General features: G+C 37.1%; 1 protein-coding gene across 1 annotated transcript in view; it reads left to right on the top strand.

The window, feature by feature from the left end:
- Positions 1–23974, top strand: part of stag1b (STAG1 cohesin complex component b) — a 28688-nt gene extending 4714 nt beyond the window's left edge. The window contains exons 2-34 of the mRNA XM_079806931.1: positions 3157–3295; positions 3400–3517; positions 3616–3753; positions 3846–3942; positions 5364–5440; positions 5527–5731; positions 5813–5964; positions 6057–6130; positions 6280–6403; positions 6532–6630; positions 6775–6854; positions 7182–7289; positions 7381–7495; positions 11038–11155; positions 11232–11335; positions 11425–11517; positions 13226–13315; positions 13417–13620; positions 13706–13776; positions 13867–13954; positions 15189–15269; positions 15386–15478; positions 15567–15741; positions 18245–18384; positions 18465–18566; positions 18655–18803; positions 20547–20675; positions 20939–21147; positions 21274–21448; positions 21643–21756; positions 21835–21949; positions 22102–22182; positions 22317–23974. Of these exons, the coding sequence (XP_079663057.1) occupies positions 3267–3295; positions 3400–3517; positions 3616–3753; positions 3846–3942; positions 5364–5440; positions 5527–5731; positions 5813–5964; positions 6057–6130; positions 6280–6403; positions 6532–6630; positions 6775–6854; positions 7182–7289; positions 7381–7495; positions 11038–11155; positions 11232–11335; positions 11425–11517; positions 13226–13315; positions 13417–13620; positions 13706–13776; positions 13867–13954; positions 15189–15269; positions 15386–15478; positions 15567–15741; positions 18245–18384; positions 18465–18566; positions 18655–18803; positions 20547–20675; positions 20939–21147; positions 21274–21448; positions 21643–21756; positions 21835–21949; positions 22102–22182; positions 22317–22340 (3771 nt within the window). The 5' untranslated portion in view covers positions 3157–3266 and the 3' untranslated portion in view covers positions 22341–23974. The remainder of the gene's footprint in view (positions 1–3156; positions 3296–3399; positions 3518–3615; positions 3754–3845; positions 3943–5363; positions 5441–5526; positions 5732–5812; positions 5965–6056; positions 6131–6279; positions 6404–6531; positions 6631–6774; positions 6855–7181; positions 7290–7380; positions 7496–11037; positions 11156–11231; positions 11336–11424; positions 11518–13225; positions 13316–13416; positions 13621–13705; positions 13777–13866; positions 13955–15188; positions 15270–15385; positions 15479–15566; positions 15742–18244; positions 18385–18464; positions 18567–18654; positions 18804–20546; positions 20676–20938; positions 21148–21273; positions 21449–21642; positions 21757–21834; positions 21950–22101; positions 22183–22316) is intronic.

Genomic DNA, 23974 nt, shown 5'->3' with positions numbered 1-23974 from the left:
CAGAATTTGGCAGGTCACAATGTTTTCTGACAGCGGAATAAATCATTGCTGAGGAAAGAGGGAAATGTGCACATAGGGTTTTCTATTAGAAATGTGCCTTGTTTTATGAACAATATTGTGTGTTTATATTCATGAATTTGGCATTCAACCGGTACAATTTAGCAGCGGGAATCAAACCTACAACCTTTGCGTTGATAGCACTATGATGTAGTTGAGCTACAGAAACCAATGTTATTCACTAATTTAACAACAACTGATGTAAAGTGTAACTATTTTGTTACATTTATGTAATTTGTAACTGTTACAGACCTTTGAATCCAACCTTATTCTGATGAGAATTTGACTTTGACCCAAACAATAATATATTGTATTTTTTTATTTTCTCAGTGGTGTTAAATCTATAAATAAGCGCATCTACTTATTGAATATGCGCAACTACTTATGCTTGTGAAAACATAATTTTCTGTGGACTGACTTAAATTGGGTCATTCAGCTGTCTTTTTTAATAATGTTTGTATGCTTGAAGAGGTAATATGTATGTTTTAGCAGTAAGAGAAGTCATTATGTAACATAAACACGAAAAGGCACTCTTCATCGAATAAAACCATCAAAGCTAGAGCTATCAGATGGAGATATCAGAGAGCGAATGGGCAGTTTGGGTCTGATGTAAACCAAACTGAAGCATACTGAGATTCAGAGTGTCTTTTCCACATTTAACTCCATTAATGATTCAACTAAGAGCCCAGAGTGATTTGAAAGAAATCTGTTGTGCACAAACATGAAAATAGCCAGTTGCCATCATCGGATGCAGAGGGAAAAAGGCATAATTGGTCTGATTTAAAAGCATCTCACACGGCCAGTGCCAAGAATAGCCTCATTTTACTGTCATCATACAGTGCAATTCATTTAATAGTGTTTCCCCAGACTCTAATGAATCTGTGCTGCTTGCTCTACCAGCTCGATGAGAAGCTGCAGGCCCATTAGCACATTCACTGAGCCATTGAGTTCTGTCACATCTACCCTTCTTTTTCCAATTTGACCTCCCCGCGAAAACCATTTACTCTCGTCTCGACCCCTCTGTAATCTCTTCCGTTTATGTTTTGAGCCGTAATGCAATGCATGTTTCTTTCAGGTAAATCTTAAAAGTAATTTTCTCCCTCAGAAAGATGAAGTAGATGAAGTAGCCTAATCCTGTTTTATTTAACATGCAGTGAATCGCTTCATAAGAGCAGTCATTTTAAGGTCATGTGACTAGCTGAACACCTATTTAAACCCCTGCTGTTGGGCACTTTTGCTGGTGGAATAAAGGAAACATTTCTGACTGAAAAGAGCATTTCTACAAGTGCCATTATTGTCAGAGTGAGACATTATATGGCTAGGATACGATAATGATAATAAATCAATGGGATTTAAAGCAGTTTCGGTCTATATTCAATTAGACAGGAACTACTTGCATGACTGGAAATAGCTACCTGGGGGTGTTACCAAGATGGCTGCCGAGTGACTGGCTTGCCTTTAAAGGACGTTTGGTTGCGTGAGTTTAGGGTGGGGCTTCCTGTTTGGAAATGGCATTGGCATGTTTAGAAAAACCTTTGTGGAAATGGTCCTTTTTCTGCAATTCTGTTTAGTTCTTCTATTCTTATGCTTTAAAAATTCCACACTGCACCTTTAAATACCGGAAGAGTAGTTGCAGATTGGCTGCTCTTAGTGAAAGTAATGTCAAATAAATAAATCTTAGTAAAAGTCAAATAAATCTTTTACTACTATGAGCCATTGAAGATGCACTTCTGAATGTTCCTCCATTGTATTTTGCTGACATTGACATTCATATTGTAGAATTCCCAAAAGGATTCAGCTCTCTTCACTGTCACCAGCCTCCACCGCTGAGGTGTAAATTACATTTTCTTTCCTGTGCTGTACCCTCAGAACATACTAGTTAACACCTTACTGATCAGAGAGAAACCGCTTGTATACACTTCTGCTGTCCTAGAGATATATGTGGCTGAATAACGTAGTATTTGTTTGTTTTATGTGTCTGCCGCCCATCTCTGGTGTGATTAGGTAACGGTCAGCTGTTGAGTTTGACACAACTGCATAGTCTTTTTTTGTTTTTTCTGGAGCAGAAGCCCAGTTTCGGCCTGGGCCATATTTACTGAGATATCTAAATCTGTATGGGGGAGGGGAGCGTTACAGATGCAAAGTAAGGGGTTTTATTTTCTCCTTATGTCCACTTAGAATTCCATCTGACGGCAGTTGGGTCTTGAAAACCCTGTATCTTGTGATGAAGGGGATTCCAGTGTGCATTCCTGTTGAACTTCATCCATATGTCTGTTTCACGGTTGCATACAGTGATTCAAGCAGTTTGAATCCTCAGTATCCACAGAAACATCTATTACTACGGTGTGGAAAGTCTCCTCTGGGGGTGGGGAGCCATCTTGTGTTGGTTAAGATCAAATCATTTGTGAAGATGCATTCAAGTGCATTGTCTAAAATAAAAATTTTAGCTTTTCATATTATCTAATAGTGCAGATAAAGTCTGATCTCATTTAGATCCGTGTATGTCCCATCTCCGTTTCACATAAATATGTTTAGCCTTCCTGTCTGCCTCAGTTTCTGCTGTTTCCACAGCAACAGGGAAAAGCCATGCTTGGGATGCCCCCTAATGGCAGTGTTTCTTTTGTATAATGTAATGTAATGCAATGTAATATTTTAGCCTCAGGTGTAAGAGATTAAGACAAATGTAATTTTGCTGTAATAAGTGGGTATTATGATTACATTTTGAGTTGTTGCATACATTTGTAATCCTGATCCTGGAGTTTAGTTTTATTGAAAAATCATGGGCAGTGCTGTCCCTAGTGGCTGTATGATGTTACTAATTTGTTATTAATTTAATTTGAAATGTTTTCAAATTGCAATTAATTTAGCTTTATTTTTATATCTTATATATAGCTTCTTTTTTTAAACTTATTTTAAAAATAAAATAAAAAAATTGTGTACATGTATTTTTATATTCACTTGCCTAAATATTTACTGAGGCATAATCTAATAAATGTCCAAAAATACGTTTTTATATTATATTTTTTATATATATATATATAAGCACATAATTATGCTTCATATGATCTTGGTCTGATTCTGTTTGCTTTTAATTCTCAGGTTATGTGTTCTGAAGCATTCTGGGTCTGAACTGAAGAATTGAGAACGCATTCACGGCATCACTGGGTGATTCCTCTCTAGATTCCCCTAGTTTTGTCAGAAGACCCAACATGATCAACTCTGAATTTCCTGTATTACAGTAAGTAAAACACTTGATGTTGTTGTTCACAACTTGAACAACTGATGGGAACTTATACGCATTTGCATACAAGTGTTAATAAACATTTGCTTTACTCTGTGCAGGGACTCGTCAAATGACGGGCAAGGCGACACCATGAGTCTGAGCATGAGCGTCAGTGAGCTGGATGACCCTGGGGAGGGAAAAGGCAAGAAAAAGAGAGGCAGGCCTGGAAAACAAGGAGTAAGACCACCACTGCAGAGCAGATCAACTGATTGCATTCATTTTTACTCTTAATGCATGCTGTGAACCGCTCTTTCTGATCTGTCTTTTTTTGCCAGGTGGCCAGTAAGAAGGCCCGAAGATCTCCGGTTGATAAAGGAGGGAGGAGGCCGAATGGAGTGGCCCATCAGAATGGAGAGGGAGCAGACCCCAGCACTCTGTTTGAGGTGGTCAAGCAAGGCAAAAGTGCCATGCAGGTAAAACACAACATGTCAAGTGTCTTTCTATCTGTCTGTGTCTATTTGAGGTGTAATTATACTACGGTAAATGACACTTTTTGCAATTCCAGTCTGTCATTGATGACTGGATTGAATCGTACAAGCAAGACAGAGACCTCGCACTCCTAGATCTAATCAACTTCTTCATTCAGTGTTCTGGCTGTAAAGGTAATGTTAGCTCAATACAGTTCCAAATGAATACCACTTTTACCCCCCCACTATGATTGGCAAATATTATTGCAATATAAAATATAATTTATCCCTGTTATGGCAAAGCAGAATTTTCAGCATCATTACTCCAGTCTTCAGTGTCACATGATCCTTAAGAAGTCGTTCTTATATGCTGATTTGGTGCTCAAAAACATTTATTATTATCGATGTTGACAACTTATGTACATGCTTAATTCTTTTTTTTCTTTTTTTGTGGAAACTGATACTTTTTTCAGTCACTTTTGATCAAATTAATGCATCCTTGCTGAATAAAAGTATTAATTTCTTTCTTTTTTTTTATCTTTAAAGGGATAGTTCACCCAAAAATGAAAATTAGCCCATGATTTACTCACCCTCAAGTCATCCTGGGTGTATATGACATTCTTCTTTACACATATACACATATACATATACAATTCTTAGTTATATTAAAAAAAGTCCTAGCTAACACAAGCTTTATAATGGCAGTAATTGTTGCTCTGTTTTTGAAGTCCATAAAAATGCATCTGTCCGTCAAATAATGTGCTCCATGCGGCTTCCGGAGCGAATCGATGCATTTGTGTGAGAAAAATATCCATATTTAAAACTTTATAAAGTAAAGTGTCGACCGATCCGTATTCATTTTATGGAAAAAGTATTGAAAGTGCCTCTGCAGTTCAAAGGCTTACTCCACCAGTTACTGTTAACTCTGAGAAGGCACTTTCAACACTTTTCCGGAAGGCGATCGGCCGGAACTTTACTTTATAAAGTTTTAAATATGGATATTTGTCTTAGACAAACGCATCGATTTTCTTCAGAAGGCCTTTATTTATCCTCCGGAAGCCGTGTGGAGCACGTTATTTGACGGACAGATGTATTTTTATGGACTTCAAAAACAGAGCAACAATTACTGCCATTATAAAGCTTGTGTTAGCCAGGACTTTTTTTATATAACTCCATCTGAAAGAGGAATGTAATATACACCTAGGATGACTTGAGGGTGAGTAAATCATGGGCTAATTTTCATTTTTTGGGTGAACTATCCCCTTAATGACTCCAAACTTATGAACGTTTGGGTATATTCAATTCAGTTCACATTTATTTGTATAGCGCTTTTCCCTATACATTATTGTTTCAAAGCAACTTTACAGGAAATGCATGCGTCTCAATTTAGAGTAATTTGTTATTAGAGGTGACTGTGTCCAAGAAATCTCCATATGTCAGAAATGTACAGTTCTGAGAATTCAAATCATGAATTCAAACAGCAGTTATTAGAGGTTGTGATTACAATATATAGAAATTTTGACAGTGGTGCATGTTGATTCAGAGTTGTATATCTTTTGTCTGATATTTCACAAATAACAAACTGTACTGGTGTGATGTATTCATTTGAATCACAGGCACTGTAAGGATCGAGATGTTCAGGAACATGCAGAATGCTGAAATTATCAGGAAGATGACAGAGGAGTTTGATGAGGTTTGATGTTACTTTTGACTTTGTTTTTTGTTTTTTCCATCTGAATTCTTAAATATTCTGTTAATAAATGTCATTGTCAAATCCAGGACAGCGGCGACTACCCTCTCACAATGGCAGGACCGCAGTGGAAGAAATTCCGATATAACTTTTGCGAGTTCATCATGGTTCTGATCCGTCAGTGCCAGTACAGCATCATCTACGATGAATACATGATGGACACGGTCATTTCTCTGCTCACTGGACTCTCAGACTCACAGGTCCGAGCCTTCAGACACACCAGCACGCTGGCAGGTCAGTCCCTCACCTTTGACCTTTAAGTTCTACCTCATACTGCAGTTGAGTTAAGTTTTGCTATGTGTCTTGTTTCTACAGCAATGAAACTGATGACAGCACTGGTAAATGTCGCTCTGAACCTGAGCATCAATCAGGATAACACACAGAGGCAGTATGAGGCTGAACGAAATAAGGTTGCAGGGAAACGAGCCAACGAGAAGCTGGAACTGCTGCTGGAGAAGAGAAAAGAGGTGCGATTTTGTTTCCTTTTCTTCCCAATTTTGTTCTACCGTCTCCATGAATTTGAGTTTCAATGTGTTTTCTTGTTTAATTCATATTGTAGCTCCAAGAGAATCAAGATGAGATTGAGAACATGATGAACTCAATCTTCAAGGGTATTTTTGTACACCGTTACAGGTGAGTAACTGGTGGAAACCATTTCACAAGCCATATTCTGAATGATATATATAAGTGAATCAGTCGTAATCAAATACTTGTCCAGTCATTGTGACTGGAAATTCATTAGACATGTTTGTTTCATGTTTTGTTATCTTGCTTTCTCTCAGGGATGCCATTGCGGAGATTAGAGCCATTTGCATAGAGGAGATTGGAGTTTGGATGAAGTTATACAGTGATGCTTTTCTCAATGACAGTTACTTGAAGTATGTGGGCTGGACGCTACACGACAGAGTAAGTGTGTATATTTTCTTATAGGTGTGTGTGTTTTACTTGTTTGCATCTCTCATAATCATCAAATGTAACAAAAATATATTGGTGTCAATCTAGATTTAAATAGTGTAAAATGTAATCCTTTACAGCAAGGCGAGGTTCGACTCAAATGTCTAAAGGCCCTTCAGACCCTCTACACCAACAGAGAGCTTTTCCCCAAGCTTGAGCTCTTCACCAATCGATTTAAGGTAACAAATGTGTGAATACTCTATGGCAGCCCATTTCTAGCCTCATTATATCTTTCCATTCCTCTATTAAAATGTTCAAAATATGCCCAAGTGATGTAAGCATTAGTTTGGAAACATTATGATGTCACTTCCTTTGTCTTTTAGGACCGTATTGTGTCTATGACGCTGGATAAAGAGTATGATGTTGCAGTAGAGGCCATACGACTTGTCACTTTGATTCTGCAGTAAGTATAATCTCTATTTTTCAAGATTCTTTGGCTTCATGGCTGTGTCAAATATATTTTATTAGAATTTATTATGTGCAATATAACATTTAACATATGACAGCATTATTAGACAGTTCAAATAATAGTATGCTACATTATGGTGTTGGGTACTGAAAAAGTTGCCAAATGTAGGTAATTGCATTAGGAATATATAATACTTTTATATTGTAGAAGTAGCAAGAAAAGTTCCTAACATAATTGTTCTGTGTTTATTATGAGATATAGCTTCTACGACTCTTTCTTCCATCCTTTTCTACATCATGTCCTTTTTTCTCTCTCCTGTAGCGGTAGTGAGGACGCTCTGTCTAACGAAGACTGTGAGAACGTCTACCATCTAGTATATTCGGCTCATCGGCCGGTTGCCGTGGCGGCTGGAGAGTTCCTCCACAGAAAGTGAGATGAATGACCACGTCTGTTTCAAACATGATCACAGCATGCCAAATGTCTCAAATGTTCTGATCATTTGGTTGTTGTCTGGCTGCAGGTTGTTCAGCAGGCACGACCCTCAAGCTGAGGAGGCTTTGGCAAAGAGACGAGGGCGAAACAGCGCCAATGGAAACCTTATAAGAATGCTAGTGCTTTTCTTCCTAGAGAGTGAAGTGAGAAATGAATTCAATTTTTTTATGCAGATCTCAGTCTGTATTCATACCTATTTATTAGCTCATCTCTTCACTTAGAATTTAATTTCCTCAAGGCCAATTCACACTGAACCAACAGATGGCAATAGATCCTCTGTCAAGTTTGTCGGATCAGTGTGTTCCCACTTTTGGCCTCTGTTGGTGTTGGTCGGCTCTTGTTTTCGCCTATTTAACATGTTAAATCGAGTCGTGGAACGTCTGAGAAGTGGTGGTTGTCTGTGTGTGTCGGTGCAGTGTGAAATGGCCTTTAGTTAAAAAAAAACACATTTTGTCATTCAATTAACATATGGTGTATATAAATCTTTCTAAACATTAAATTATATTATAAATTCATGTTTGATATGCCTATTTTAATAAATGTAATGCATTTTAGAAAGTAGCCCTTTAAAATGCACTTTTTTATGGACCATGGTGAAAGAACATTTTATAACAGCCAATTTGTTTGTTAATATTTATTATTTATTTTATACATTTTACGATTTATGTTTATATTTAGTTTTTTTTACGTTATGATAACAATGTGATGGACAATTTTTTGTACTCTATGGCCAAATCAAAATCTATCTTGGTACTCTATGGCCAAATCAAAGTCTGTTTGGTACTCTATGGCCAAATCAAAGTCTGTTTGGTACTCTATGGCCAAATCAAAATCTATTTGGTACTCTATGGCCAAATCAAAATCTATTTGGTACTCTATGGCCAAATCAAAGTCTATTTGGTACTCTATGGCCAAATCAAAATCTAGTTGGTACTCTATGGCCAAATCAAAATCTATTTGGTACTCTATGGCCAAATCAAAATCTGTTTTGGTACTCTATGGCCAAATCAAAGTCTATTTGGTACTCTATGGCCAAATCAAAGTCTATTTGGTACTCTATGGCCAAATCAAAGTCTATTTGGTACTCTATGGCCAAATCAAAATCTATTTTGGTACTCTATGGCCAAATCAAAGTCTATTTGGTATTCTATGGCCAAATCTAAATCTATTTTGGTACTCTATGGCCAAATCAAAGTCTATTTGGTACTCTATGGCCAAATCAAAATCTATCTTGGTACTCTATGGCCAAATCAAAGTCTGTTTGGTACTCTATGGCCAAATCAAAATCTATTTGGTACTCTATGGCCAAATCAAAATCTATTTGGTACTCTATGGCCAAATCAAAATCTATTTGGTACTCTATGGCCAAATCAAAGTCTATTTGGTACTCTATGGCCAAATCAAAATCTAGTTGGTACTCTATGGCCAAATCAAAATCTATTTGGTACTCTATGGCCAAATCAAAATCTGTTTTGGTACTCTATGGCCAAATCAAAGTCTATTTGGTACTCTATGGCCAAATCAAAGTCTATTTGGTACTCTATGGCCAAATCAAAATCTATTTTGGTACTCTATGGCCAAATCAAAGTCTATTTGGTATTCTATGGCCAAATCTAAATCTATTTTGGTACTCTATGGCCAAATCAAAGTCTATTTGGTACTCTATGGCCAAATCAAAATCTGTTTTGGTACTCTATGGCCAAATCAAAGTCTATTTGGTATTCTATGGCCAAATCTAAATCTATTTTGGTACTCTATGGCCAAATCAAAGTCTATTTGGTACTCTATGGCCAAATCAAAGTCTATTTGGTACTCTATGGCCAAATCAAAATCTGTTTTGGTACTCTATGGCCAAATCAAAGTCTATTTGGTACTCTATGGCCAAATCAAAATCTGTTTTGGTACTCTATGGCCAAATCAAAGTCTATTTGGTATTCTATGGCCAAATCTAAATCTATTTTGGTACTCTATGGCCAAATCAAAGTCTATTTGGTACTCTATGGCCAAATCAAAATCTATCTTGGTACTCTATGGCCAAATCAAAGTCTATTTGGTACTCTATGGCCAAATCAAAATCTATTTTGGTACTCTATGGCCAAATCAAAGTCTATTTGGTATTCTATGGCCAAATCTAAATCTATTTTGGTACTCTATGGCCAAATCAAAGTCTATTTGGTACTCTATGGCCAAATCAAAGTCTATTTGGTACTCTATGGCCAAATCAAAGTCTATTTGGTATTCTATGGCCAAATCTAAATCTATTTTGGTACTCTATGGCCAAATCAAAGTCTATTTGGTACTCTATGGCCAAATCAAAGTCTATTTGGTACTCTATGGCCAAATCAAAATCTATCTTGGTACTCTATGGCCAAATCAAAATCTATTTTGGTACTCTATGGCCAAATCAAAGTCTATTTGGTATTCTATGGCCAAATCTAAATCTATTTTGGTACTCTATGGCCAAATCAAAGTCTATTTGGTACTCTATGGCCAAATCAAAGTCTATTTGGTACTCTATGGCCAAATCAAAATCTATCTTGGTACTCTATGGCCAAATCAAAATCTATTTTGGTACTCTATGGCCAAATCAAAGTCTATTTGGTATTCTATGGCCAAATCAAAGTCTATTTGGTACTCTATGGCCAAATCAAAATCTATCTTGGTACTCTATGGCCAAATCAAAGTCTATTTTGGTACTCTATGGCCAAATCAAAGTCTATTTGGTATTCTATGGCCAAATCAAAGTCTATTTGGTACTCTATGGCCAAATCAAAATCTAGTTGGTACTCTATGGCCAAATCAAAATCTATCTTGGTACTCTATGGCCAAATCAAAGTCTATTTTGGTACTCTATGGCCAAATCAAAGTCTAATTGGTATTCTATGGCCAAATCAAAGTCTATTTGGTACTCTATGGCCAAATCAAAATCTAGTTGGTACTCTATGGCCAAATCAAAATCTATTTGGTACTCTATGGCCAAATCAAAATATATTTTGGTACTCCATGGCCAAATCAAAGTCTATTTGGTACTCTATGGCCAAATCAAAATATATTTTGGTACTCTATGGCCAAAACAAAATCTATTTTGATGGCCCTGTTAATTGTTTTGACAATGTTGAACTTAAAGGTATAATTCACCCCAAAATTTAAATTCAGTCATCATTTACTCACCCTCAAGTTGTTCCAAACCTGTATGAATTTCTTTCTTTCTGCTGAACACAAAAGATATTTTGAAGAATGTCAGTTGATGGGCCCATTGACTTCCATAGTATTTCCCCCCCCCCATATTCTTCAAAATATATTTTTTGTTCAGCACAAGAAAGAAATTCATACAGGTTTGGAACGACTTGAGGGTGAGTAAATGATGACATAATTTTAAGATTAACTTTCCCTTTAATTAAGCGAGATCCTGAACTGATTACAAATATTTTCTTATGTATCCTACATAATTGAATTGTATGTATTGTTTTGGCACAAAATCTTTGTATAACTGTGAATTTCTCTGAATCGCAGTTCTGTAAATCCTGTCATTCCTATTAAAATTTGAATTCAAATCTCTGTGGGATGTGGCCAGTTCAATTCAATTCCAACTGTATTAAAGGAAGCCAATTCTTAGTTGCTGACAATAGCAATAACCAGTGTTGGGCAATTTATCTAACCATCCTCCTGTCTTCTTGCATGACAGCTTCACGAGCATGCGGCATACCTGGTGGACAGTCTGTGGGATAGCTCGCAGGATCTGCTGAAAGACTGGGACTGCATGGTAGAGCTCCTGCTGGAGGACCCTGTACCGGGGGAAGAGGGTACAGCAACTGGCATTTATTTCAGATTTGTGTTGTGTTGCCCATTCGTCCTTTCTGATTGTGGGTTTTGTTGTAGTGTTGGTAGACCGCCATGAGAGCGCACTGATCGAGCTCATGGTCTGCACCATCAGGCAGGCAGCCGAAGCTCATCCGCCTGTGGGCAGAGGAACTGGAAAGAGGGTAAGTTATCTTGGAATTAGTCTTTACTGTAGAGACATTATAGACTCTGAGTTTAAAGACTTTCTTTTGGTCTTCTGTGTTCACATCAGGTGCTCACTGCCAAGGAGAAGAAGACGCAGATTGACGATAAGAATCGACTCACTGAACACTTGATTGTTGCTCTGCCCATGCTACTTTCAAAGGTAATGTCAGAGTCCAAAACGGTTGTTCTGCTTAATATCATTGTGGAAACCGTGATTAATTTTTTCAGGATTGTTTGATGAATTGAGAGTGGAAAAGAACAGTAGTTATTTGAAACAGACAATGGGCCCATTGTCTGTTTCAATTGTCAGACAATGGCTTCACAACAAAGAGTTTTCAAAACAACAACATGCAAATCACAACCAAATTGCACTAATTATAATCAACAAAACTGTCTACTCTACTGGCGTTCAATGTGCCATGATAGCACGCATTCAGTTCCCTCTTCCTATTTTTGTCACGTCGCAAAATCTGATCCAGTCACTTTATTTTTCATTGCAATAAAATAGTTTACAAATATATGAAGAAAACACTTTACAATTAACATTAGTTAATGTATTAACTAACATGAACTAACAATGAGTGAGCAATACATTTGTTACAATATTTATTAATCTTTGTCAGTGTTAGTTAATAAAAAATACATTTCTTCATTGTTTGTTTGTTAGTTTACAGTGCATTAATGTTAACTGATTAAACTTTTCAAATTTGATAATGTATTAGTAAATGTTGAAATTGAGAATGAACAATACTTCGACAGAATTTATTAAATCTTAGTTAATATTAGTGCATGCTGAAGTAGTTAACTAATGAAACCTTATTGTAAAGTGTTACCTTAGTAAATATGCATGTTTTAAAAAGTCTATTGTGCTCAGCAAGACTGCATTTATTTGATCAAAAATACAGTAAAATAATAAATACTATTTGAAAAATAAAAAAGTGGTTTTCTGTTTTAAGATATTTTAAAGTGTAAATCATTCTAAAATGCTTATTTGGTCCTGAATAAACATGTATTATCAATGTTTAAAATAGTTTTTGCTGTTTAATACTGATATGCTACCTTTTTGAAGAAATTAATACTTTTATTCACCAAGGATAGATTAAATGGATCAAAAGTGACAGTAAAGACATATAGGGACCTATCATACACCCGGCGCAATGCGACGCAATTTACTAGTTTCAGCCCGCAGTTATAATTTTCACGTCCAGCGCCACATTGTTTAAATCGCAAATGCACTCGTGCCCATCTGTTCGCCATGGGTGTGCTGGTCTGAAAACGAGGTGTGTTCAGGCGCCTTGTTGGCACGTTGCTATTTTGAGGCAACTGAAAAAGACTGCTCCATTGACCAACAAAAACCTGCTTTAAGGTCAATAGCGCAGTATATTTGTGTGTTATTTAAAGGGCACGTTAGTAATCTGCGCCTATAGGCGGGTGCACAATGCGCATACACTCTGCTTATTACACACACAGGAACGGATTCCTCTCTGGAGAAGCATTCAGTCTTTCCAATTGAAAATTCCGCCTTGTAAATAGCGAATCCCCCGTGGTGCAAGGCTACAAATGGCTTTTAAAGGGAATTCGGACACACCCTAAGTGCACCTGCGCCATGTGCTTCAGACCATGCGCTCAGATTGTTAAAATAGGGTGTTACATATAATGTTATAAAGATTTCTATTTCACATAAAAGCTGTACTTTTGAACTGTCTATTCATCAAAAAAAAAAAAAAAAACTCAGTGTTTTCAGCAATGATCATATTAAGAGTGGGGGGAAAAGATTTTTAACTAATACATCAACACTAGCTTATGATGGCATAAAACTGCTGAATCTAATTACTTTAAATGTTGCTTCACATTTGTATTGTCTTTAGTACCAGACTGATTCTGAAAAGGTGGCGAACCTCCTTCAGATCCCTCAGTTCTTTGATCTTGAGGTCTACAGTTCAGGACGAATGGAAAAGGTCTGTTAGAGTTCTAACAACTGTAACATAAAAAGCTAGACAGATGCAGTGTTACGCTAGTGTTTTCTCATTTAACCCTGTCTCTTTCTGGCTGTGTTTAGCATCTGGATGCCCTGCTGAAGCAGATCCGCGTGGTGGTGGAAAAGCACACAGAGATGGATGTTCTGGAGGCGTGTAGCAAGACGTACAGCATCTTGTGCAGTGAAGAATACACCATCATGAACCGCGTAGACATCGCTCGCAGCCAACTCATCGACGAGCTCACGGACAGATTCTCTCACTCGGTGGAAGACCTGCTGCAGGAGGTGAAAGAGCTTTTCCCCATGTATGAATATTAGTAAATGGCTTCTAAGCATTTTAAACTAAATTCTGCTTTTGCTTTTTTTCTAGGGCGATGAAGCAGATGATGATGACATTTATAATGTTCTTTCAACACTAAAGAAGCTCACTGCTTTCCATAAGTAAGATGCAGCTTATTTTGTCTTCGTTTTGGGAATGCAGAGTTTGTGTCCGTCTGCACAGCATTCAGATTTGTTTTGTATGCTTTCCAGTGCACATGACCTTACAAAGTGGGACCTTTTCAAAAACTGCTATCGATTGTTGAAGATGGGGATCGAACAGGGCTCCATGCCAGAGCAGGTAAACAAACATGTTAAAGGCACAATATGTAAGATTTTTGGATTAAAATATACAAAAAACACTAGAACAATGTTATATATTTTGTTGACTTGTGTACTTGCATTATCCCAGATGTTTCCAAGAGTGTTTAAATTCAGAGAAATAAGCAACTTTAACCAGGACACGGACCATGTCTGTTTGTCGCCTATCAATGACATCATACCGGCGTTACCCTCGATTTCTTTTTTTATTTTGTAGAAACCATGGAAACAATAAAGACGCTTGAATATTGTGTTTTATTAGACAGGGGAGCAACTGTTTGAATACATTAATTGACAGAAAACTAATCCTTGTTATATAGCTCAACACAGTTAGTTTTATTGTTTAAATCTTGTTTTCTTGATTTACCAGAGTACCATGTTTTACCATGCCTAATATCGATATAGCTTACTGCAGTGTGTAACAAGTGTCGCATAGTAGCCGCCGAGCGAACACAGATAACTTGATAACATTGAATAAATTGACATGAAACATAGACATATAAAACAGTGGCTAAATTGCAGAGACTTGTGTTCAAAAGTGTAGGGTCAAGAAAGAATTTAATACTTTTAATACATTAAATTGATCATAAGTGAAAGTAAAGTCCTTTATAATGTTACAAAAGATTTCTGTTTTAAATAACTGCTGTTCTTTTCCACTCTCAATTCATCAAATAATCCTGAAAAAATGAATCACGGTTTCCACAATAATATTTAAAAGCAGAACAACCGTTTTCAACATTGATGATAAGAAGAAATATTTCTTGAGCATCAAATCAGCATATTAGAATAATTTCTAAAGGACCTCATGTATGAATATTAGGACACTGAAGACTGGAGTAATGATGCTGAAAATTCAGCTTTGATTCACAGGAATAAATTGCATTTAAAAATATATATATCAAAATAGAAAAGTTATTTTAAATGGTAATATTTCACAATATTGCTGTTTTAACTGTATTTTCATTGAATAAATGCAGTGAGAATAAGAGACTACTTTCAAAAATCTTTCTGACCCCAAACTTTTAGTTGGTAGTGCATACCAAACTAAAATTATTGCTTGCTTAGCAAACTGAATTAACTTTCACAAATATGGATAACAAAGGAGCATGTCATTACATGTCTGATGTTTCAAAATATGTATTATTATAAACTAGCCCTTTGTATCCCGGTGCATTAAATAATGAATCTATATTATTCTCTTGTCTTGTGGTCAGATCGCTGTCCAGGCTCTGCAGTGCTCTCATTACTCCATCCTGTGGCAGCTGGTGAAAATTACTGAAGGATTTCCATCAAAGGTGCAATAGACCCCATACTATGCAGTTGCCTAAAACTTTCCATATACAACTGTCTGATTTACTCATGTTCTCTGAGTATTATTTGACATAAAAGTTCATATGTGTTTCCTGGGCAGGATGATCTTGTGGCATTAAGGAGAGTGGTGAAGTCTTTTCTAGCGGTTTGCCAACAGTGCCTGTCTAATGTGAACACTCCAGTCAAAGAGCAGGTGAGGAGAGCCATTTTTAGTGACCTTAAACTACAATTCTATTCAATTCTAGTCATGTTTTCAAGAATTGTCTGGTTTCTCTCCATAGGCCTTCATGTTGCTATGTGACCTGCTGATGATCTTCAGTCACCAGTTGGTCAACGGTGGTCGGGATGCTCTGCAGCCTTTGGTCTTCAATCCAGACAGCTCTCTGCAGAATGAACTGCTCAATTTTGTCCTGGATCACGTTTTTATTGACCAGGATGATGAAAATCAGAGCATGGGTATGTGTATGGGTATATATTATCTGAACTATCCTGAGATCGATAACTATAACAATAACTATATTGGCGTGCAAACCAGCAGACGATATAGTTCTGTTTATTAGAAGGACGTGCTAGACTGTCACTTTAAATGCCCAAGCTTGTAATAGCAGGATGGATTCTGATTGGCTGCCAGTGTTTTTATCGTTCATCAGCTGGATAAAGTCATTCTTAAAGTGATTCCAACCATAGAGGGTATGCATCGACATCACTTTCCCACCGTAACACGCCCCCTCCGCCGGGATGGAGTAGCAGAAGAGCAGCTTCTGCAGAGTTAATAGTGGAAAACGCGAGTAAAACAAACGCTTATCAGTTTAAACTAAAGGTTGGACTCGATATAGTGTTCCTTACAACTTACCAAAGATCCAGTGATTACAGGAATATTGACATGCAGCCAGGAATCGTGTTTCCTGACATTTATATGAGCTTGATTTCGATACATAAATATTTATCACTGTCAGTCATTACAATTTCGAGAGTGAATCCCACATTTATATGCAGATATGGGCCTATGTATTGAAGCGTGTATGTGGTGCTTGTCAAGAATGGAAAACAAAAGTTTTATTCAAATTCTGAATATATAGGCATATTAATAATTTTTTATATCGCCTAGACCAGGGGTTTTCAAACTGGGGTCCTCAGAAAATTCCAGAGAATAAAAAAGACAAAGCAAAAATGTTTCATATCTAAATGTGTCTTGCTGTATACATACTTTCCAGAATTTTTAAATATTATGGATATTTTTCTCACACACACCCATCGATTCACTTCAGAAGGTCTTTATTAACCCCCAGAGCCGTGTGGGGCACTTTTATGACGGATGCACTTTTTTGGGCTTCAAATTTTGGTCTGCCGTTTACTGCCATTATAAAGCTTGGGGGAGCCAGGAAATGTTTTTTTATATAACTCTGATTGTATTCGTCTGAAAGAGCAATGTCATATACACCTACGATGACTTGAGAGTGAGTAAATTATGGGATCATTTTCATTTTTGGGTGAACTATCCCTTTAAATATAGCCAATTTAAGTTTGGAAACTATGTAGTATTTATAATGTCACACTTACTATTTATCTAACAGTTGTTAATGTTTTTCACACATAAAAAAATATAAATTGATTTTAGGAAGGGGGTCCCTCATAAAAGGTTCATCATATTGGGGGTCCTTGGCATCATAAAGTTTGAAAACCCCTGGCCTAGACGGCGCGCTAAGTGCGCTCCCTTTATAATCCCTAAAAGCGGTCTCTCATTCAATAAACGCGATCTCACAAAGTTCTGTTATATTAATCAGTGAAGCGGACGACACAATGAATCTCTTATTTACATAATGTCTACACTTTGTTAGAGAGGATTTGTGTGCATGCAGAACTCAGTACTGGACAAAAACTCGAGCGGTGAGTGGATTCTATCTTAAACACCTGTGACTGGCCATTATGTTCAAGAAATCAACAAACATGTCTGTGATTGGCTACATTACTCACTGAAGAGAAAACACATTGGAAATTGAATCATTTGACGAGCGTAAATACAGATATGCACAGGATCTTTTGAAAAATAACTCTTTTTTCGCTAATAATATGCTATTATAACGAAGAAAACAGATCCTAGACCAGTAGTTATGGGCAGCTTTTCCCTCTAAAAGCAATCAGTAGCAGCAGCAGGCAGTGGAGAAATTACACGCTATTATCAAGTCCATCTCCCTCTGTCCGGAGGGAGGCACAAGGATGCCCATGTCCCCTTTTGTGTTTTTTTGCAGCAAAAGCAATGCTGCCTTTCAGTCTTTTTGCCACTCAGTGGGCGTAACCGCGGTCAAACCGGCTGACAGTGACGTCACGTGCATACCCTCTATAAAGTTTCTCTGTGCCGTTATCATTATAGCTGTGGTGTGGTGAACTCTGCTATTCTTTAATACTGAGAACCATTTTTAGAACTATGTCTTTATCGTTATCTTCATAGTTATCGTCCATGGTGCAAACAGGCCTTTTAAGGTTTATTTATAGAGCACATATAAAAATATGTTGACAATTCTTAAAGGTTTTGATATCAGATTAAAATCATAATACTGAAAAAAACAAATTATATACACTACCCTACAAATGTTTGCGGTCAGTACGTTTTTATTGGGGGAAAAAAAAAATGTTTTATTCATCAAGGATGCATTCATTTGATTGAAGTATTTATAATATTACAAAAGTATTTTAAATATATTCCGCTTTGTCATCACCGGAATAAATTACATTTTAAAATATATTAATAATACAATTTTAATTTGTAATAAAATTTCACAATATTAGGTTTTTACAGAATTTTTTGATTTAATAAATGCAGCCTTGGTGTGCATTCAAGACGTTTCAAAAACATTTTAAAATCTTTTGAATGGTATTGTACATGCCATACACTAAACTGTAATTGATCAAGACTTCTTTAACTCATAATCTTAACTTCATGTTGGGCTGTTTCTTTCAGAGGGGGACGAAGAGGATGAAGCCAATAAGATCGAGGCTCTTCATAAGAGGAGAAATCTGTTGGCCGCCTTCTGCAAACTTATCATCTACGACATTGTGGACATGCCTGCCGCTGCTGACATCTTCAAACAATATATGAAGGTATGAAAAACTGATGCATTTAAACCACATAGATCTGTAAGGTTAAGAAGCGATTCGAATGACTGCTGTTCATTTTACAGTATTACAATGACTATGGAGACATCATCAAAGAAACCTTGAGTAAGACCAGACAGATGGACAAGATCCAGTGCGCAAAGACACTTATCCTCAGCTTGCAGCAGGTATGGGATGTGATTTTTAGAGTGAGATCATTATCACAGTTGGTTATGAATGTTGAATGTTCAATTTGGACACTTTCCCTGTTTGCAGCTCTTCAATGAGCTGATCCTGGACCAAGGCCCCAACCTGGACAGAACGTCATCCCATGTCAGCGGCATTAAGGAACTGGCCCGTCGCTTTGCACTCACATTTGGGCTGGACCAGATCAAAACCAGAGAGGCCGTGGCCACACTGCACAAGTAAGAAACTCTTCAGATCTTCAGCTTTACTACATTTGTATCTAAAAAATGAGAAGCAATTATGAGCAGGACCAAGTGTTTCTTTAATGGCCTTTAGTTGCGTCTGGCTCTGGGGGTTTATTGTGAATATTTCAGGGTTCGTACGGTCATGAAAAATCTGGAAAAGTGATTTAATTTTAAAGTAGCAATTTCCAGGCCTGGAAAAGTTTTGGAAAAATAAATAAACCAAAAAGTTTTGGAAAAGTCATGGAAATTTGTTTCAAAAAATGTATGTAATAGAATATGTTTAAGTGAAAATATTGGTTAAACAAACTTTGAAACTTCGTAAACATACATAATTCCTTTGATCTGCTGCATTCCGTCCGTCAGATTTCCTTTTGCAGCGTTGAGCATTATAACCAATTACGCGTTTCTGTTGAGCGTGATGGCCAATCAGAGGCATTCAGATTAGTCATCGCTGAAACAGTTTTGTTCAGTGCGCGCACTCTCTGACTGAATTCTTACTGAAACTTGTGAATTCTCCTGTCATAAACAACAAAGTGCAGATGTAAGATTTATTTCGCAGTGTTGTCAGCTTCCGTGATTTTAACGGGAGTGTTTGTGAGAGCGCTTAAACTCGCGCTAGACCCAAGTTATGGACAGCTTCACAATCAGTCACATTCTCTGCTCCCTTTCTGTAGTTTATTCCGGTTAATATAATTTATTCATCACGCTGGTAAGATAAAGCATAAAAAGCATTAAAATAGTTTGTAAATGTTTGTAGTTTTATCTGTGTAGTCAGAATATGACGTGCAGTTTCCCCAAACACAAAAACATTTTATGTATCTTTTTAATCGACTAATCATTATTAGCCTACAATATCAAGAGCATATCAATAACTGTCAATGACTCTGTAAAGAGTTCCTGTTCATTTTATAATTTGAGTAACATTAAACAGTCTGTGTAAATAAACATTTAAGCTATTTCAGATGCAGCTGTTCCAACTTTGCAAGTGTAAAGATGGCTTTTGTAAGTGATAATTTTATTGGTAACAGTCTAGTATTTTGATTGATTTAAGTAATTGGTTAACTTTAAGTATTTGACAAATGACAACAAAGGTAATCATTAAAAATTGCACTTTTAAATAAATAAAATGCTCTTGGAAATCAATTACAAGGAGCCCCTTAATGGAAAAGTTAATTTCTGTCCCTGGCATGGGGGAACGTCTGGCATTTGCAGTTTGTATAGGTGTAAATTGCAGAAATAAAAAATTCAAATAGGGACGTTTGTTATCTTGTTAATGATTGATGGTTTTCCAGTGAGATGAATGGTAAATACTAGGAGGCAAAGCTGTTTTAAAATCTTCTTAGTTGCCCAATTTTGTATTCCAAAAGTTTGTCTCTGGCACTGCCACCTTGTAAAGTTACTGTCAGTGTCACTGGAAACTTTTATCCACTTATTTATCATTGTTGCCTCCCATTGATGTGTGTTAATCCACTGCTCGGACAGTATTTTATCTAACCGTTTTACTGGTGTGTCAGCGTTTATTTTGTACCATATAGATTTACGTTAATTAGTTAAGATAGGTTATGATTTGACATTTGAACATGGATTATTCTTATTTTACGTGTATACACAGACTTTCATGGAAGGTTTGGTCCTGAATATTTTCTTAAAAGTCATGAAAAAGTCATGGAAATGTATCGGTAGAAATGTGTATGAACCCTGATATTTGCATGAACTAATGTCTTATTACAACCATAGGGATGGCATTGAATTCGCCTTTAAGGTCCCAAATCCAAAAGGACCAGAGTACCCACCACCAAACCTGGCCTTCCTGGAGGTTCTCTGTGAGTTCTCCTCCAAACTCCTACGACAAGACAAAAAGACTGTGTAAGTACAGAAAACAGTAAACGGATAGTCCAGCAGAAAATGACAATTGTCATCATTTATTCACCCGTTTCTCATTTATTCTAAATTATGAAAAAAAACTTAAATGTTGATAAACAAACTATTCTGTTTCCCACTGACTTCCATTGTATTTGTTCATTCTTCAAATTATTCTATTATTGCCATTTTCCATCATTTAGAATAATGATAACATCACTGTCATGTGTACCCAGTGTGTTTGATCCTTATAAATGTTCATGCCACAGTCATTCCTACCTGGAGAAGTTCATGACGGAGTATATGATGGAGAGAAGAGAGGACGTCTGGCTGCCTCTCATCGCGTACAGGAACTCCCTGCTGACAGGAGGAGATGATGACAGGTTGTCCGTCACGACCGGCGCCAGCTCAACCAGCAAAGCCAGCACGGTCCGCAGCAAAAGGGGCCGACCGCCACAGAACAAAAAACGTCCGGACGGTAGGATAAAAAACAATGAAGCTCTCAATGTATCTTAATTAACACAGAACGTGTCCTATTATTCCTGTGGCATTGTCTAAGATGAATCTGATTGGTCATTAATGTCTTTTTTGTTTCATTCGACAGAGGAGAGTGTTGAGGGTTCGTGGGTGATGCGTAACGACACTCTCCAGACACCAGGGGGCCTCCATACCCCACAGCTCACATCAACGGTCCTGAGAGAAAACCCCAGACAGGCAGCAGATCACATCCCAGACCAAGACTCATCGGAACCAGGCTCAGAACCAGACTTCATGCACAAGTATGGAATTACAGCCTAATAAAAACAGGCAGTTGGTCAGAGCTATTTTTTTAACGTTAAGAGCTCCTCTGTTTTATCTAGTTACATCTTGGAGGAACATATTTACAGAACCCGCCGTTTTTCTTATGTAATTTGAGCTCCTCCTGAAGCAAATCTCACATGGTTCTCGCACCATTTTGTTCCCTTACTTTCAGCCCTCAGATGCAGATGTCATGGTTGGATCAGCAGAAGATGGAGGAGGTGAACAGAAAAGAGAGAGGAGGCATGAACTACATGAAATCACGCACTGGTGGAGTGAGACAGCAGGTGTAAGTACTCACACTGACATTGCAGTATTAATTTTTTATGCATTTATCAGTTCCTTGAACTTGAGTCTTTTTACTCAGGCGAGGCCTCATGGAAGATGACGCTGAGCCCATCTTCGAGGACGTGATGATGTCCTCGCGCGGTCAGCTAGAGGACATGAACGAGGAATTCGAGGATACCATGGTGATAGATCTGGTAAGAATTTACAGATGTGTTTCGGAGTTCTTAAGTGTATTTGTAATGTGTCTGGTGACGGCCAAGACTGTGTTTCATATTACAACATCTGTTCATCTGTTAGATTAGATCTTTGGGGTCACTCTTGCTCTCTTGTTCGCTCTACATTTTAGCCGGCGTCGAGAAACCGCAGAGAAAGAGCGGAACTCAGACCGGACTTTTTTGACTCCACAGCCATAATGGAAGACGATTCTGTAAGTGTACCTCAGAGATTGATATGTATATTAGATATAAGTGTAACTTTTTAAACAGGGTTTTGAACTTTTGCTTTTCTTCCGCTTAGTGCTATTGAGAAGGAAGTACTAATCGATTTCTCTTTCTCTAACAGGGATTCGGAATGCAGATGTTTTGAGAAGCAGATTTCAGCCTCTATGGGTGATCACAACCAGCAACCAACAAGAATCACATCTTAGACGTTTATTTTGCTTTTTAATAGCAGTTTCACACAACTGTACGCAAGCATGTGAGCTTCCTCTCTTAGTTTTGCGGTTGGCCATAATCCCATTGTGAGCCTTTCCTGTCAGTCAGCATTTCCTCAGTTCATAAGGACCAAGAGAGCCTATATAAGCTGTAACCTGCTGGTCTTACAATGGTGTTACGATTCCAGCAACATCTCAGCAGTGTCAGTTCCTATTTTTCATATCATCCATTGATTTCTTAGAGCAAATGTGGTTTAATCAGACATTAATCGGACAGACGTTTTGTTACTCCACTGCTTTCTAGCTATTTTAAGACTATCGCCCGTTCATGTTCTGGTTTTGTTCAGGGTGAAATTTAGAAAGGAACATGTTAGGGTCGTGATCATTTTTTCTTTTCAAGTCTGTCCAAAAGTATTATTGGCCTTAAAAATGTATTATTGCTTGAATTTGGTGTTAGATTACTTGATTTACCAGATTAATAATAGCAAAGCCCATGTTTGTTCAGAACAAGTCTTTAAAATCGAAAATGTTCAAATAATGAGGATATTTGAGGAGGAAGTACACCGAAGTATTCATTACTTCAGACACTGGTTATGTGTTTTCTACAAACCTTTTGTTGAAGAACTTGTTTCTTCCTATTTTAAAGACATGTTTACCTCCTCTGTTTAGAGTCTGCTCAGTGATTTACCTTTTTTACTGTGCGTTTGTGGAAACATTGTAGCTTTCACACAATACTGTATTGCTGTGAACATTTATTGATCGTTTATTGGGCTTTTAGGTCCTTTTGAATATCCACAGAGCGGGTTTTGATAAGACCTGTGTGGTATTGATGAGTGATGTCAGAACCCTTGTTTAGACCGGTGCTTTTAGATACAGACTCCGATCAAACAGTGGGATTGTCATTTATTTTAACCTTTTCACTGTTAAAACTTTTGCTTTTTTTTAAAAACAAAAAAAACAAAAAACATGTTTAAATAAAAGTATTTAAAAGTATTTTGTGAAACCTACCGAATTCCTGTCTAATACACATTCATTGTTGCTACATACAAGATTTGTTTTGGATTTTCTTAATTGGGTAACCTTCTGTGAGGCATATCTACATAAAAACAACATTTTCTTCAAGCTCTTAGGGACATCCGTAAGGATTGTGTCAACAAACATTGGTTTTATTGGGAAACAGGTTTCCGGCCAACAAAACTAAACTATGAGGCAGTTTCAAGATAGAGATGTTACTGGTTTTCAGTGCAATGCTGCACTATGCAACTTTTTTTGTTTTAAAACTTTATATAATGAGCGAGTACATCCACTTTTTGTCTTATAACTCACTTCGGTAAGTATTTATAGAGCGGGATGTCACCCGCTGCGGAGTGTTCCAGTACCTGTCCTGTGTGACTCGTCATAGACATAAACCGTGAGAAGTAGCTCCGGTTACAATGTTGCCTTTTTTTTTACCATTTAAAGGTAGGGTAGGTAAGAATGATCTAAAACACTTTTGTCCAAATTTGTTTAAACTTTCTTTATATGTCAATGCATAATTAAAATGTAAGTACTCTGAAAAAGAGAGTAT

The sequence above is a fragment of the Gobio gobio genome (genome assembly GCF_949357685.1).
Source record: "Gobio gobio genome assembly, chromosome: 23".
Classification (NCBI taxonomy): domain Eukaryota; kingdom Metazoa; phylum Chordata; class Actinopteri; order Cypriniformes; family Gobionidae; genus Gobio; species Gobio gobio.
The sequence above is the reverse complement of the archived record's forward strand: the minus strand, read 5'-3'. Positions and strand labels throughout refer to the sequence as shown.